Raw genomic sequence first — 16,936 nt, 5'->3', positions numbered from 1 at the left:
TCTTGTTAACTGTCTTGGTCAGTGTATTGTCATTATCACAACTGCAGCCTGAAAAGGCAACAGAGCCATCTCAATTTGCAATGTGAACCACCAGAGTTAGCACACACTGATCATTCATCTTTTATGGTTTCCAACAGAGCCTTTCTTATTTGTCAACACTCTTACAACATATCAGATGATTTTGGCAATACTTTGCCTCTATTGTTGACACCTGAAGTACTGATGCTATGAGTCAAGATCGGCTGAGCATACTTCAACTGCACATCGAGGTCAAGAACGTCTTCATCTAATGCCCCAACTATTGAACTTGTTCCACAGGCTCTTCCTATCCATTTTCATGGTGTGAATGTGCAGTGGTAGTTAATTCCTATTTGCCTAATGGACAGTAAGAACTTCACAAATTGAAGCTTGAACCAAAAGCCAGGATGTGATGATGTTTGATACTCACTAATAGCAAATGTATGCAGAGCCATTTGTCATGGAATCTGAAAACTATATTGCCATCTGGCAAAAAACTAAAACACCCCCCCCCCCCTCCAAAATTACAGTTTTGGGTAAGCTTTTGGCTGGCCAGGTTTTCAAGCTTTACTGCCACAACCAGGCAGACACCAGCCTTTTTGAACAACAGTACTGGTGTTTCATAGGCACAGTGACCCATGAAGGAAGGCCTAGACTATCAACATCGCCTTCTTTAAGAAGTCTTCCTGGCAACTATGAACTGTGTATCCACCAAATTAGAATGTACCTTGAAGATGGATGAATCTGTGTAATGAAACTCACAAATCTTTATTTATAATAATAATACCCACAAATTGTAAAGTGCAGTTGGATGTAGAAACAGTTTTTGCTTCTGCCTCAGCATCAGTTTTCAATTTGGATATAATAAGGTAGTCACTGGTTCATTCATTTCTACAACACACATTCCTCATGAGACAAAAAGCTAAAAGCTATTTTCTAAAAATAAATATATTCACAGTTGTAGTATCAAGATTTTGTTTTGGTGGATAAAGCCAAATAGACAAAAAGAACTGTATTAAATATATATGGATTCCATTACAACTCATAAGTGCATGGGGAACCTGAATGCATGTAAGGCAGTTTTAATGGAACACATCAATCATTATCAGACAACTGGACCATAGTTTTGTTTTTCTGCAGTTCAGTATTAATAACAACTTATATAAACAATATGTTCTGATATTACATACAGGTTATATACATATAAATCACATTTATGATATCCTACAAAAATATCATGGATACATACTCTGATGTATTAAATTTCAGGTCGCAATCTCGTTCAGATGCAATAACAAAACTGAGAAACATGTGAGTGTCTACTGGTTCAAAGGAAAACTGACACAATATTCATATAAATGCATTCATATTTACAAAATTAAATTATATCTACAGTACATGATTTTCATATAACCAATACCAACAACAAAATATTTGTGTTTTGGACCAGATCTAATTCATATTAGAAGACACCAGTATACCTCAAAAAGTTGTTAATTTTATCTCTAAAATCATTCTGAGAGTGATTCCAAAATTCTTTTCTCAACTGATGAACTTCTATGGTTCCATCCTCAAATGACAGGACCTGGAAAACACGATTGCTTGATATTACTTGGAACACAATGTGAATATTTAATTACTCAGCATATTGTAGCAAAACTAAATAATCAAACTTAACCACCTAACGCCCCCACCATTCCTTTCCTCTTATACTTCCCTCTATTCTCCTTTCCACAAACATGCCATCTCTGTCAAATCTCCCACTCAGGAACAGTCGAGTGAGCCATGCTGCAAGGTCGATACCTCATGCCCGACTCATGAGTGTGAATGTAGTGCTGTGATGTGGGACTCTCTTTGGTTTGTTTGCAAAGAGCAGGATGGAGCAGTGCATGGAGGGAGATTTCTGGTGGTTGCCATTGAAAAAGGTTGCTGGCACTCTGTTTTGGCTACAAGGCACTCGGTACAGAAGAACTCTGTTTGGAGCTCGCAGGATGAGTAAAGAGAAACAGCATAAACACGCCATGCTCAGTTGGCCTATGGCAACTTCTGTTTTCCAGATCTCACTGTTGGTGCTGGTTTATCTGGCGGAAGAAACCTTCCTGCTCCTGTACTTATTAAGAGTGGATGAGTGCCATAATTATGCTCATGTATTGGTGGTTTTCCGCAGATCTGGGTAATGGAGTGTTTAGCACATTTCTTGGAATATTATTTGGCAGAATGTCCATTTGCCTTGTTGTGGTACATCATTTTCTTACTTATTTTGACACTTGCACATATTGCTTATTTAGTGCACCTTTGGCGTGTTCATGTCGATCTATCAATGCTATTCCCAGCCCCTCTCTTGGATGTAATTTGTTTTTGCAGTTGGCTTCTATTCTGTTTTATTGTATTCACCTGTTGACTGGCTTTAAATGTTATCACGTTCAGGCTAGTACCCAATATATTTTTAAAAATAATGTCTGGCTATTTGGTCCACCTTTTGGTATTTCACATTTGAATCTGTTAAAAGATGCAACCTCTCCAGAGACACCCATTTTTCTGAATTACGTTAAAAAGGGTGGTTGTAATATGCATTTTCTCACTTGTCTTAAGAGTTTTGATGAGTTCTAAAAGTCAGTTACAATTTGGTCCCTCATGTCAGTCTTGGCATGTGCCTCCACAGCCTGGGCAGATCTAGTGCATGCCAGTTTTGGTTGATATCTCTGTTGGGAGCCTCAACCAGCCTTATGACACACTGTTAGTGATCATGTCTTACAGGCACCACTTCTGTCTGTAATCTGCCCATTATGTTTGGTATTTTTGTCTCTTATCGTTGAAAAGTTAGTATTGTGTGTGTTTGTCTCTTAATTAGAGAAGCTTAACCTTGCTTATTAGGATATTTGGACAAAATCATATCTTGAAAGAGCATCCACATTTAGTTACCTATCTTGTAAGTTTTAAAGGTTCTGTTTTACATTCTTTCTAATGAAACAGTGATTCCTTTGTGAATATCACTTTAATTAACAATAATTGTATGATCCTCAATTTGAATCTGTAATAATAATAATAATAATTTTGTTCCCCAATAAATTTAAAAATATTTAAAATGACAATGCTCAATTCCCCCTCTCCCCTTCTCCCCAAATGATCCAGCCATCCTAATATGCTATGACAAGCACACGCAGTGGTACAATGGTGCCCTGCTACAGGGGATGTCACAGGGTGAGGATTTATATTTATTTGTGTGTGTGTGTGTGTGTGTGTGTGTGTGTGTGTGTGTGTGTGTGAGAGAGAGAGAGAGAGAGAGAGAGAGAGAGAGAGAGAGTCGGGAGGCAGGAAGAGACACAAAATATTTAGACTATAAATGAGCAAACATCCAAAACCTAAAGCAATTTTCTGAGCTGGTACATGTGTCTATGCAACACACACAAATCATCCGCAGGTGAGTGGCTGTCTCTTCTCATTTCATACTGCAGTTAAATTGACCTTCCAGACCAATATTCTGATGTCTCATTCATCATATATGACACTAACTGAAAGCTAACTTATAAATGTAACAAACAGTTTTAATCTAGTATTAACTTAATTTTAATACATACTCTTACACAGAGTGTCTCATTATGAAAATAATCTCAATACCACTATTACTCTCTTTGCTCCCATATCTTATCTATCACTTATGCAGTTGTGAGAAACAAGTGGGGATGTGCTGGTAGATTATAAACATATCAGTCCATGAAATGAAATACACCGTCAGCTACAAAAAGTGAAGATTTGATTTTAAGTTCTGGTTGGGCACACAGTTTCACCTTTCAAAAAAATACAATTCAGTGAACGTTAAGATGCAAATTCAAAGTTTCAATCTGCTGTGAATGATAACAAACCACAGAGGATTGTCAACACAAAAACAAAATGCACATGTAAATACATATCAGTATAAGCCATTATGGCCAACAATGAGCAATGGAAAAAGAGTTGTTTCTTTGTGAACCATTCGCATTCTCAGAAATATTGCTTACATCAGCTGAAACCACTAAAGAGGCAGATGAAATTTTACTCATTTAACGCATCCCAATCAGGCCACAGTGACTGCTGCAGTCCCCCAGAAGGCATAAACTTTTTCAACATTTTGTGTGGTGCCTGCTTATAAGATGAAGTACAAAAGCAGATTACTGTCTGTTTCAGAAATACTGTGGCCAATTTCAAAACCATCATCATCAATTTAGGAATGGGATTCAGCAAGCAGCTGCAGAATTTCTTTATCAGTCAAACTGTCCATTTCACGATAAACTTTTACAATCAAGACAACTACAGAAGTACAATCCAGCAATGAATGTATAGGAACTAATCACACATGCAATATATTTTTCAAGTCACATAGCACTTAGTGGAAGCAGGGACATCCATCTAGTGACTCTCTGAAGTACTACAACAGCAAATAACTAACTTTATTCCACCACTGCTTGGAAATTATGAATTATGATGTAACATTTCGAGCACTGACTGTTAGGGAAATCACAACATGCTTGTAATTTCTATGGGCAGCGACCATGTAACACAACAAGTCATATTGGTGTATTAGTGTGATTCGCGTGTGCGGTTAGCACAAGATTGCCTTGCACCTCTTGCCTGTTGCAAGAGGTTGCGTTTCTCGCTGTTCAGTGCCTCGCTTTTGCTGAATAGAGCACAGACCATGTGTGGGTTTCTTCGCGTGCCTGTGACAGCAGCAGCCAGTGGCCGTTGAAAATATTTCATATAAACAAAGTTACTTTATACCTTTTGCTCATAGTTTGAAGTTAATTAAAGATACTAATTCTCATTACAGCAATGAAAGGAGGAGATAAAATCTGATGCAAATGTATAACATTTGTAATTTTAAACTAAATACACCAAAACCATACACAATTTTCACTGATGAAAGATTAAAATGTGAATCATTAAATTCTAATTTACAGGTAAACTATGGTACTTAGAAATTATTATGATACATGTTTTCAAAGTAAAGTTTTAGTGCACTGCTAAAGGCACAATTAGAATTTCAATTAAATGTAGGTATAAAAAGTTAAAGGTCTGTCTGTCAGAATGACAGCTGTGACTTTGGAGTTCAAAAATATTTCACATTCCATGTGGACTCTGGCAAATTTTGTGCAGTTTTCAACTTAGTTTTTGGCACAGTCGCAAGACTTAGAATTATTCAGGCTCAGTGTAGACTGTGTTGTTTTTGCAGTGTGCCACAGCAGTTCGTGAAACGTTATTACAGTTCCACATCTAACTGACTTACAGGACAATCAATTGTTGTACCAGTTTGCATGAGGATATTTTATCATAATTCGTAGCTGTGAATACAATCTGCTTTTTCTCCAGATGTTGTTGTTTATTGTTATGGTATTCAGTCCAAAGACTGATTTGATGCAGCTCTATCCTGTGCAAGCCTCTTTATCTCCAAAGCATTACTGCAAGGTACATCCTTCTGGATCTGCTTATTGTATTCATCTCTTGGTCTCCCTGTTTGATCTTTACCCCCCCCCCCTCTCTCTCTCACACACACACACACACACACACACACACACACACACACACACACTTTCCTCTAATACTTAGCTGGAGATCCCTTGATGTCTCAGGATGTGTCCTATCAACTGATCTGTTTCTTTAGTCAAATTATATCACAAATTTCTTGTTTCCCAATTCTACTCATTACCTCCTCATTTGTTGCATGATCTACCAATCTAATCTTCAGCATTCTTCTGCAGCATCATATTTTAAAAGCTTCTGTTCTCTTCTTGTCTGAACTGTTTATCATCCCTGTTTCACTTCCATACATTGCTACACTCCAGACAAATACCTTCAGAAAAGACTATATTCAGTGTTAACAAATTTATCTTCTTCAGAAATCTTTTCTAACCATTGCAGTATAAATTTTATATCCTCTCTCCTTTGGCCATCATCAGTTATTTTGCTGCCCAAATAGCAAAACTCATCTACTACTTTAAGTGTCTCATTTAATTTCCTTATTTAATTCAACTACATCCCATTAGCTTCATTTTGCTGTTGTTGGTGTTCATCTTGAATCCTCCTTTCAAGAGACTGTCTATTCCATTCAACTGCTCTCCCATGTTCTTTGCTGTCCGTGACAGAATTACAATGTCATTGGCAAACCTCAAAGTTTTTATTTCTTCTCTCTGAACTTTAATTCCTACTTCAATTTTTTCTCTGATTTCCTTTACTGCTTGCTCATGTACACTTTGAATAATATCAGGGATACGCTACAACCCTCTCTCACACCATTCTCAGCCACTGCTTCCCTTTCATGCCCCTCGACTCATAACTGCCATCTGGTTTCTGTATAAATTGTACACAGCCTTTTGTTCCATGTATTTTACCCCCAAGACCTTTAGAATTTGAAAAAGAGAATTCCAGTCAATTTTGTCAAAATCTTTCTCTAAGTCCACAAATGCTTGGCTTTTCTTAACCTATCTTCTATGAGAAGTTGCAGGGTCAGTATTGCCTCGCATGTTCCTATATTTCTCTGGAATCCAAACTGATCTTCCCCAAGGTCGGCTTTTGCCAGTTTTTCCATTCTTCTGTAAAGAATTTGTATTAGTATTTTCTTAATCTAATAGTTCGGTAATATTCACATCTGTCACCATCTGCTTTCTTTGGAACTGGAATTACTACATTCTTCTTGAAGTCGACTGTCTCATACATCTTGCTCACCAAATGGAAGAGTTTTTGTATGGCTGGCTCTCCCAAGCTATCAGTAGTTCTGATGGAATGTTGTTTACTCCTAGTGCCTTGTTTTGACTTAGGTCTTTCAGTGCTCAGTCATGTTCTTCACACAGTATCATTTCTCCCATGGCATCTTTACCTAGCTTTGCTTGCATTTCCATAATACTGTTCACTAGTATATCTCCCTTGTATACACCCTCTATATGCTCACCTTTCTGCTTTCCCTTCACTGCTTAGGACTGGTTTTCCATCTGAGTTGCTGATATTCATACAAGTGGCCCTCTTTTCTCGAAAGGACTCTCTAATTTTTCTGTAGCCGGCGTCTATCTTGCCCCTAGTGATATATCCTTCTAAATTCTTATGTTTGTCCTCTAGCCATTCCTGTTTAGCTGTTTTGCACTTCCTGTAAATCTCATTTTTTTAATGTTTGTATTCCCTTTTCCCTACTTCATTTACAGCATTTTTATATATAATCCTTTCAGCAGTTAAATTCAGTATCTCCTGTGTTACAAAAGGAGTTCTACTAGCCCTCATCTTTTTACCTAGCTGATCCTCTGCTGCATTCACTATTTCATCTCTCAAAGCTAACCAATCTCCTTTTACTGTATTCCTTTCCTCTGTTCTTGTCAACTGTTATTGTCAACTGTTCCTTAATGCTCCCTCTGAAACTCTCTACACCCTCTGGTTCTTTGAGTTTATCCAGGTCCCATATTCTTAAATTCCTACCTTTTTTCCGTATCTTCAGTTTTAATCTACAGTTCATAGCCAATAAATTGTAGTCAGAGTCCACATCTGCCCCTGGAAATGTCTTACAATTTAAAATCTGATCTCAAAATCTCTGTCTTACTATTATATAATCAATCTGAACATTCCAGTATCTCCAGGTCTCTTCCACATATACAACCTTCTTTCATGTTTCTTAAACCAAGTGTTAGCAACAATTAAATTTTGCTCTGTGCAAAATTCTACTAGGCAGTTTCCTCTTTCATTCCTTTCCCCCAGTCCCCAGTCCATATTCACCCACTACAGGGTGTCCCACATAAAACAGGCAGGCTTCACATAGTGGTTAATCTTCTCTAGCCGAACTGCTTGTGAAGTGACAACACTGTGTCAAAAGTTGGCTACACTGTGTTTCATTGGAGACTCAAGCACAGCTGTTTGTTTGTGTGCCAGTTGTTGTTAGAAGCTCATATCGCTGTTGCAGAAATGGGGCAGTTTGCGTTAGAACAGATATTTGATATTGTGAAGTGTTACATAGAGACAGGCCGCAACAGGGAATGTAAGGAAATGTTTGAAGTGAAGTATCCTGGTAGGAAACTCCCCATGACCAGCACTATACAAGATCTGTACAAGAAATGGAGGGCTGTAAAATTCATTCAGAATGTGCGGAGGAATCGGTGACCGACAATGAGGAACCCTGAAATTACAGACAGAATTCGCATGGTAAAGACGTTATCGCAACAAGCTGGTGTATCTAGTACATCATGTCATAATGCACTAAAACGTATAAAATTAAATGCCCATCATTTGAGTCTGGTGCAAGTTAAAATTTGAGGATCAATAAAAAAAAATCATTATTTTAACTAGCTGTTACCAATAATTGCTAACAGTTACTTAGACCCCTTGCTTTACTTCATTTCAGATGAGGCCTTGTTTCACTTTTCAGGTTATGTAAAGCCACAGAATTGCAGATACTGGTCGCAGAACAACCCACATATTCTGCATGAAGAAACTCTCCACTAGGAGAAGATACATGTTTGGTGCGTGTTGCCCGGAATCACATTATTGGCCCCATATTTTTCAATTACACCTTAAACAGTGCCAGATATCTAGAGATGTTCGACTCTTTCTATGAACAATTAACAGATGCAAAGAAGCTGTATACATTACCCCAACAAGATGTCCTCGCACAACAGATGATCTTAAACAGAACATTACTAGAGAAATTAACAACAGCAAACCCGCTGAATTACAGCCTGTTGGTGTTACTGTCATCACACAAAACAGGCAATACCTGAATACCCATGGCCACCACTTCCAGCATTTACCATAAACAGGTAACTACATGTTTTTTAATGTTACTATTATCTATTCTTTTTTTAGTTATTTCATTATTCCTTCAATCTCAGGTATGAGGTGTACTACTTTTATGTGGGATGCCCTGTATTTTTCCTTCTCTTCCTTTTCCTGCTATCGAATGCCAGTCCCCCATTACTAATACATTTTTGTCTCCTTTACCTATCTGAATAATTTCTTTTATCTCATCATATATTACTTAAATTTTTTCAACATTTGCAGTGCTAGTTGGCATATATACTTATACTACTGTGGTAGGTGTGGGCTTCGTGTCCATCTTGGCTATGATAATACATTTGTTATGCTGTTCATAGTAGCTTACCCGCATTCCTATTTTCTTATACATTATTAAACCCACTCCTGCTTTACCACTATCTGATTTTGTATTTATAACCTCTATGATGAAGGCTAGCAGAAATTCTTGGGTAACAGAAGAGATATTGAAGTTAACTGATGAAAGCAGAAAATACACACATCAAAAAACTTTTTGCATCACCCTGGTTCCCAGAACTCTAGAAGATAGACGTTGACTGTGGATATTGTATCACAGACACAGTCCCTTTGACTATTCACAAATGTCACTAAACCTGCCCAAAGATTTAAACAACCATGCATGAGCAGCACCTATTAGACGGAGGTGGTCCGACAGCCAATCAGTTTCAGTCATTCCACCAGGAAGGAGCTACATGACTCATGTTGTCTGTAGTTCAACCAAGATGGTCAATACTGCAGTTTGATCACATCTGCATTGTTACTTTGTGCCAGGAAGGGCTCTCAACAAGGGAAGTGTCCAGGCATCTCAGAATAAGCCATATCGATGTTTTTCGGTCATGGAGGAGATACAGAGAGACAGAAACTGTTGACAACATGCCTTGTTCAGGCTGCCCAAGGGCTACTACTGCAGTGGATGACTGCTACCTACAGATTATGGCTCGAAGGAACCCTGACAGGAATGGCACCATGTTGAATAATACTTTTCATGCAGCCACAAGACGTCATGTTACGACTCAAACTGTGTGCAATAGGTTGCATCATGTGCAACTTCACTCCTGATGTCCATGGCGAGGTCCATCTTTTCAACCATGACACCATGTAGTGCGGTACAGATAGGTCCAACAACATGCCAAATGGACCACTCAGGATTGGTATCACGTTCTCTTCAGTGATGAGTGTCTGGAGCAACCTGGACAGGCTGAATGCTTTAGACACATTGTCCAGCGATTGCAGCAAGATGAAGGTTCCCTGCTGTTTTCGGGTGGCATTATGTGGGGCCGATGTATGCCGCTGGAGGTCATGGAAGGCGCCATAATGGCTGCACAATTCGTGAATGCCATCCTCTGACTGATAGTGCACCATATCGACAGCATATTGGCGAGGCATTCGTCTTCATGGACAACAGTTCATACCCACATCGTGCACATCTTGTGAATGACTTCCTTCTGGATAATGACATCACTTGACTAGAGTGGTCAGCATGTTCTCCAGATGTGAACCCTACCGAACATGCCTGGGATATATTGAAAAAGTTTGTTTATGGATGACGTGAGCCACCAACCACTATGAGGGATCTACGCTGAATCACCGTTGAGGAGTGGGACAATCTGGACCAACAGTGCCTTTATGAACTTGTGGATAGTATGCCATGACGAATACAGGCATGCATCAATGCAGGAGGACGTGCTACTGGGTATTAGAGGTACCGGTGTGTACAGCAATCTTGACCACCACCTCTGAAGGTCTCACTGTATGGTGGTACAACACGCAATGTGTGGTTTTCATGAACAATAAAAAGGGTGGAAATGATGTTTATGTTGATCTCTATTCCCATTTTCTGTACAGATTCTGGAACTCTCAGAACTGAGGTGATGCAAAACTTTTTTTTTTTATGTTTGTATAAATATGCAGTAAATGAAGCAGGCGAAAAGGAATACAAACATCTCCAAAATGAGATCAACAGGAAGTGTGAAATGGCTAAACAGGGATGGCTAGAGGACAAATGTAAGGATGCAGAAGCATATGTCACTAGGGGCAAGATAGATGATGTCTACAGGAAAATTAAAGAGGCCTTTGGAGAAAAGAGTACCACCTGTATGAATATCAAGAGCTCAGATGGAAAACCAGTCCTAAGCAGAGAAGGGAAAGCAGGAGGAAGGCATATATAGAGGGGTCAATACAAGAGAAATGTACTGAAGGGCAATATTATGGAAATTGGAGAGGACATAGATGAAGATGAAATGGGACATATGACATTGCGTGAAGAATTTGACAGAGCAGTGAAACACATAAGCCAAAACAAGGCCCCGTGAGTAGACAACATTCCATTAGAACTACTGACAGCCTTGGGAGAGCCAGCCATGACAAAACTCTTCCATATGGTGAGCAAGATGTATGAGACAGGCCAAATACCTTCAGACTTCCAAGAAGAATATTGTAATTCCGATCCCAAAGGAAGCAGGTGTTGACAAGGGTGAAAATTACCGAACTATCAGTTTAATAAGTCGTGGTTGTTAAATACTGAATTGAGTTCTTTACAAATGAATGGAAAAACTGGTAGAAGCTGACCTAGGGGAAGATCAGTTTGGATTCTGTAGAAATGTTGGAACATTATAGGCAATACGGACCCTACGACTTTTCTTATAAGATAGGTTAAGAATAGGCAAACTTATGTTTCTAGCATTTAAATAATTAGAAAAAGCTTTTGACAATGCTGACTGGAATACTCTCTTTCAAATCTGAAGGTGTAAAATACAGGGAGCGAATGGCTATTTACAATTTGTACAGAAACTAGGTGGCAGTTCTAAGAGTCGAGGGGGCATGAAAGGGAAGCAGTGGTTGATAAGGCAGTGAGACAGCCTTTCCCTTGTGTTATTCAATCTGTATATTGAGCCAGCAGAAAAGGAAACAAAAGAAAAATTTCGTGTAGGAATTAAAATTAATGGAGAAGAAATAAAAACTATGAGGTTTGCCAATGACATTGTAATCCTGTCAGAAACAGCAAAGGACCTGGAAGAGCAGCTGAATGGGATGGACAGTGTCTTGAAAGGAGGATATAAGATGAACATCAACAAAAGCCAAATGAGGATAATGGAATGTAGTCGAATTAAATCAGGTGTTGCTGAGGGAATTAGATTAGGAAATGAGACACTTAAAGTAGTAAATGAAGTTTTGTTATCTGAGGAGCAAAATAACTGATGATGGTCGAAGTGGAGAGGATATAAAATGTAGACTGGCTATGGCAAAGAAAGGGTTTCTGAAGAAGAAAACTTGTTCACACCAACTATAGATTTAAGAGCTAGGAAGTCTTTTCTGAAAGTATTTGTATGGGGTGTAGCGATGTACGCAAGTGAAACATGAATGATAGAGAGTGGAGACAAGAAGAGAAAAGAATCTTTCGAAATGTGGTGCTACAGAAGACTGCTGAAGATTAGATGGGTAGATCATGTAACTAATGAGAAGGTACTGAATAGAATTGAGGAGAAGAGGAATTTGTGGCATAACTTCACTAGAAGAAGGGATCGGTTGGTAGGACACATTCTGAGGCATCAAGTAATCACCAATTTAGTACTGGAGGAAAGTGTGGATGGTAAAAATCATAGAGGGAGACCAAGAAATGAATACACTCAGCAGATTCAGAAAGATGTAGGTTGCAGTGGTTATTTGAAGTTGAAGAGGCTTGCTCAGGATAGAGTAGCATCAAACCAGTCTCTGGACTGAAGACAACAACAACAACAACAACAACCCCTATTCTCCTAACCAGAAGTCCTGTTCCTCCTGCCTTGGAACTTCATTAATTCCCACTATATCTAAGTTCAACCTATCCATTACCTGCCTGATTAAGGGATCTAACATCCCATGCTCTGAGTTGTAAATTGCCAGGTTTGTTTCTCCTGACGATGACATCCTCCTGAATAGTCCCTGCATGGGGATCCAAATAGGGAACTATCTCACCTTCAGAATATTTTACTATAGACAATGCCATAATCATTTAACCATACAGTAGAGCTGTATGCCCTTGGGAAAAATCACGGCTGTAGTTTCCCCTTGCTTCCAGCTGTTCGCAGCACCAGTGCAGATAGGCTGTTTTGGTTTATGTAACAAGGACAGATCAGTCAGTCAACCAGACTGTTGCCCCAGCAGCTACTGAAAAGGCTGCTCCCTCCTCTTCAGGAATCACACACTTGTCTGGCATACAGTACAGCTATATGTTTTGCTGAGGCACGCAAATCACCCCAGCGATGGCACGATCCTCTGTTTATGGGTATAGTTTATTAGTCTATTAAATTTATGGTGCATTGATATCCACCATTGGGGGGCTTGAGTCATATCATTTATTGCTGCACAATAGCTTAGGTTGATCACCAGAGACAGTAACAAATGTTGTTTCCACAATACATCTGGTTTGTGAAAACTTAAATCAACTGTAGTTGTGTTAGTGATTTAAAACCTGCAGCTATGTTTCAGTCTAGCAGTTAGTGGAATTCTGACCAGTTGTCAGTAAGCATTCAATAGTTTATTGTAAATTGGTGACACATTTTAGGTAAATAAACCTGCCCCGACACGAACAGAAGCAGAGCCAAATTTTATTAATCAATTTTAATTTAACCCTTGTAGCATCGCAACCAGAATGTGTTGCAAAGACATTCTTCAATTAACATTTGCATTGTGATGGAGGGCAATGTTTTAGATTTAAAATGGGCCAACTCAGGTGTTACTGCTACAGCAAAAAATGTGATCATTATCTACTGTATCCTCTGGTGACACAGCCACCAACCACACAGTTTTGTACTGCAGACAGCTGGAGCTCTAGCCTGCTAATGACACTTCCTCTGGAGCTCAGACAAAAACAATCTGCAGCACCTCTCAAATACACCAGCTTTTTACAACCCAACCTCCAGCAGCTGTCATAGTAGTGTGCGGTGTCAGCTTCACTGCCAGAGGCTTCTGAAAGTTACCTGCCTTCACCGTATCCTTCCACTGGATGAATATTTAGGTTGTCGCCTGCCTGCTCTGAATTCACTTAATGTTGCAGGCTTCATGCTGACCACACTTAGTGGTTCCTCAATGAGACCACTTTTGATGAGCATACTGTACGCTCTGGGCTCTATGCTGACTGTGTCTACTGATCTATCACTTGGGGTTCATTCCTCGAGCACACTCTACTCTCTGTCCCCTCTGCTGGCTGCACCTACCAGCCCACCATTTGAGTCCAAAGCAACTCAGTCTTTGCAAGACTTCATCTCCAAGCTCATTGCCTCACAGTACATTAATACCATGAACATTGTCCACCTATGAACACCTGATTACCTGCTGGAACTTCCAGTGCTTCAGTGAGTAACTATTAGACTTAACCGATTAGCATAGATTCATGTTCCAAGAAATTGTTATTGTGTTTTGTTATTAGACTCAGAAAAATTCCATTGTTATTGGCTATGTGGGTACATCATTGACAGTGTGTTGTTCTCCTCAGTCACAAACACTACATTATCACCACCATTGTGCCCTCAGACTGCCAGCAGTGTTGTTACCCAACATTTATGAAAACTAACAACTAAATGCATATTGTACCTCCATAGGTACTGCCCTGTGTTACTTTTATCCTTTTCACCATATGAAGTCGGGAAAACATGGTAAGCCATTTGAGTTATCATAAGTAGTCCTGAATGTAGCAGAGATAATATCAGACACACTTTAGAAGATAGCTAAAAGAACATCTTTTGATGTGAACAGTCAAGTAAAGCAACTCAAAGGGAATTTTTCCTGAATTATTTCTGAGTAAGAATGCATTCTTTCTCTTCACTAAACTGCCCTTGTGGCCCTTGGTATAGATAATATTCCCCCAGAACTATTGAGATTGTTGAGTTAGTCCGTCAAGACAGAACTATTCTACCTGGTGTGCAAGATATACAAGACAGGAGAAATATCCTCAGACTTTCAAGAATTGTGTAATAATTCCAATTGCAAAGAAGGCAGGTTGCAAAATAATGACACAAATCAATTACAGAAGAATGAAAAAACTGGTAGAAGCCAAGCTCAAGAATAATCATTTCAGATTCCAGAGAAATATAGGAATTTGCAACTCAATACTGACTGTATGACTTATCTTAGAAGATAGCTGAGTAAAAGCAAACATACATTTACAGTATTTACAGATACAGAGAGAGTTTTTGACAACATAGACTGGAATACACCCTATGAGACTGTGTAAATACCCAGAATAAAATACAGGGATTGAAAGACTATCTACGCCGGCCACGGTGGCCGAGTGGTTCTAGGCGCTTCAGTCCAGAACTGCATGACTGCTACGGTCGCAGGTTCGAATCGTGCCTCGGGCACGGATGTATGTGATGTCTTAGGTTACTTACATTTAAGTAGTTCTAAGTTCTAGGGGCTGATGACCTCAGATGTTCAGTCCCATAGTGCTCAGAACCATTTTTGAAAGGCTATCTACAATTTGAAAGAAAGCAGACTGCAGTGATACATTTGTAGGATATGAAAGCAAAGCAGTAGTTGAGAAGAGAATGAAAGAGCATTTTAGCCTATTCCAGACATTATTGAATCTCTACTTAGAGCAAGCAGGAAAGGAAACCTACAGAAAATTTTGAAAGGTATTTAAAGTTCAGGGAGAAGAAATTAAAACTTTGAGCTTTTACAATGACAGAGATGGTAAAGAACTTTGAAGAGCAGCTGAATGGAATGGATGGTGTTTTGAAAAAAAAGTTATAAGATGAACATCAACAAATTCAAAACAAGGGTAATGGAATGTAAGTGAATTAAATCAGGTGATGCTGAGGGAATCAGATTAGAAAATAAACACTAAAAGTAGTACATGAATATTGCTATCTGGGCAGCAAAATAACTGATGATGTCTGAACAAGAGAAGACATAAATAAAATGGAGAATGGCAACAGTAAAAAAGCATAACTGAAAAAGAGGAATCTGTTAACATGCAATATCAGTTTAAGTGTTGGGGAGTCTTTTCTGAAGGTATTTTTTTGGAGTGTGACCCTATGTGGAAGTTAAACAATTCAAATATGTAGAGAATAAGAACTTTTGAAATGTGGTGCTGAAAAAGAATGCTGAAGATTAGGTTGGCACAGCAAATAACTAATGAGGAGGTACTGCATCTAAATTGGGAAAAAAGAAGAGGGATTGGTTGGTAGGACTCATAACAAAAGGTCATCACAGAATTGTCCATTTGATAATGCAGGAAAGCTTTGGGGAGGCGAAGGGGGGAGGGGAATTGTAAAGGGAGATCATAATTTGAATACAATAAGCAAGTTCAAATGGATGTAGTTTGCAGTAGTTATGCAGAGATGAAGAGGCTTGCACAGGATAGACTAGCATTAAGAACTGCATTAAAATAGTCTTTGGACTGATGATAATAACAACAACATTATATAATAATTTTCCAGTCACACAGAGCACACATTTTACAAGCCCTAGATCAAGATCACTGCTGGATGATTCCCTTGATAAAATCAGACCATTGTCATTCACCTGGCCTGAGATGGATAAAAAAGTAAAGAAGCAGGTTCATGCATGCACAAAGCACACAAAACACCAACTCAAAAACTGGCTAACACCTACCATCCATTGGAAGAATCCTTGTAGACTTTGTTGGACATTTTCTGAAGTACATATGTTTAATTTAATTGGAAGCCCTTTAAAACTCTTCTTAGGGTAGAAATCACCAACAGAAATCCCATAGTGGTAACACTGGTTCCTGTCAGATCACCGAAGTTAAGCATTGTTGGGCTTGGCTACCACTTGGCTGGATGACCGTTTAGGCCCATCAAGTGCTGTTGAACGCAAGTGGGGTACACCCAGCTCTTGTGAGATCAACTGAGGAGTGAGTAGATTGAGGAGTAGCAGCTCCAGTCATGAAAACTGACAACAGCCTGGAGAGCGGTACGCTGACCACATTCTTCTCCACATCCACATCCAATGATGTCTGATGGCTGAAGGTAAACAATGGTTGGTTGGTATCTTTGGGCCTTCCAAGGCCTGTACAGATGGAGTTTATGTAGTCAGCATGCAATCCATGACTATAGAAGTGAAACTATGGTCTATGATAACAACTTTAACTTTTGAAGATCTTCTCTATAGGATAATGGTAAACAATGGCCCCAGTTTT

At 39.1% G+C, this 16,936-nt stretch overlaps 1 protein-coding gene across 2 annotated transcripts in view; it reads right to left on the bottom strand.

The window, feature by feature from the left end:
* Nucleotides 1-1,274: 1,274 nt before the first annotated feature.
* Nucleotides 1,275-16,936, bottom strand: part of LOC126198787 (cytoplasmic dynein 2 intermediate chain 1) — a 161,461-nt gene continuing 145,799 nt past the window's right edge. For both annotated transcript variants that reach the window (XM_049935367.1, XM_049935360.1), the window contains exon 19: nucleotides 1,275-1,603. In XM_049935367.1, coding sequence (XP_049791324.1) covers nucleotides 1,481-1,603 — 123 coding nt within the window. In that variant the 3' untranslated portion in view covers nucleotides 1,275-1,480. The remainder of the gene's footprint in view (nucleotides 1,604-16,936) is intronic.

This window comes from Schistocerca nitens, chromosome 1 (genome assembly GCF_023898315.1).
Source record: "Schistocerca nitens isolate TAMUIC-IGC-003100 chromosome 1, iqSchNite1.1, whole genome shotgun sequence".
NCBI classification, from domain to species: domain Eukaryota; kingdom Metazoa; phylum Arthropoda; class Insecta; order Orthoptera; family Acrididae; genus Schistocerca; species Schistocerca nitens.
This window is presented reverse-complemented; position numbering and strand designations above follow the sequence as displayed.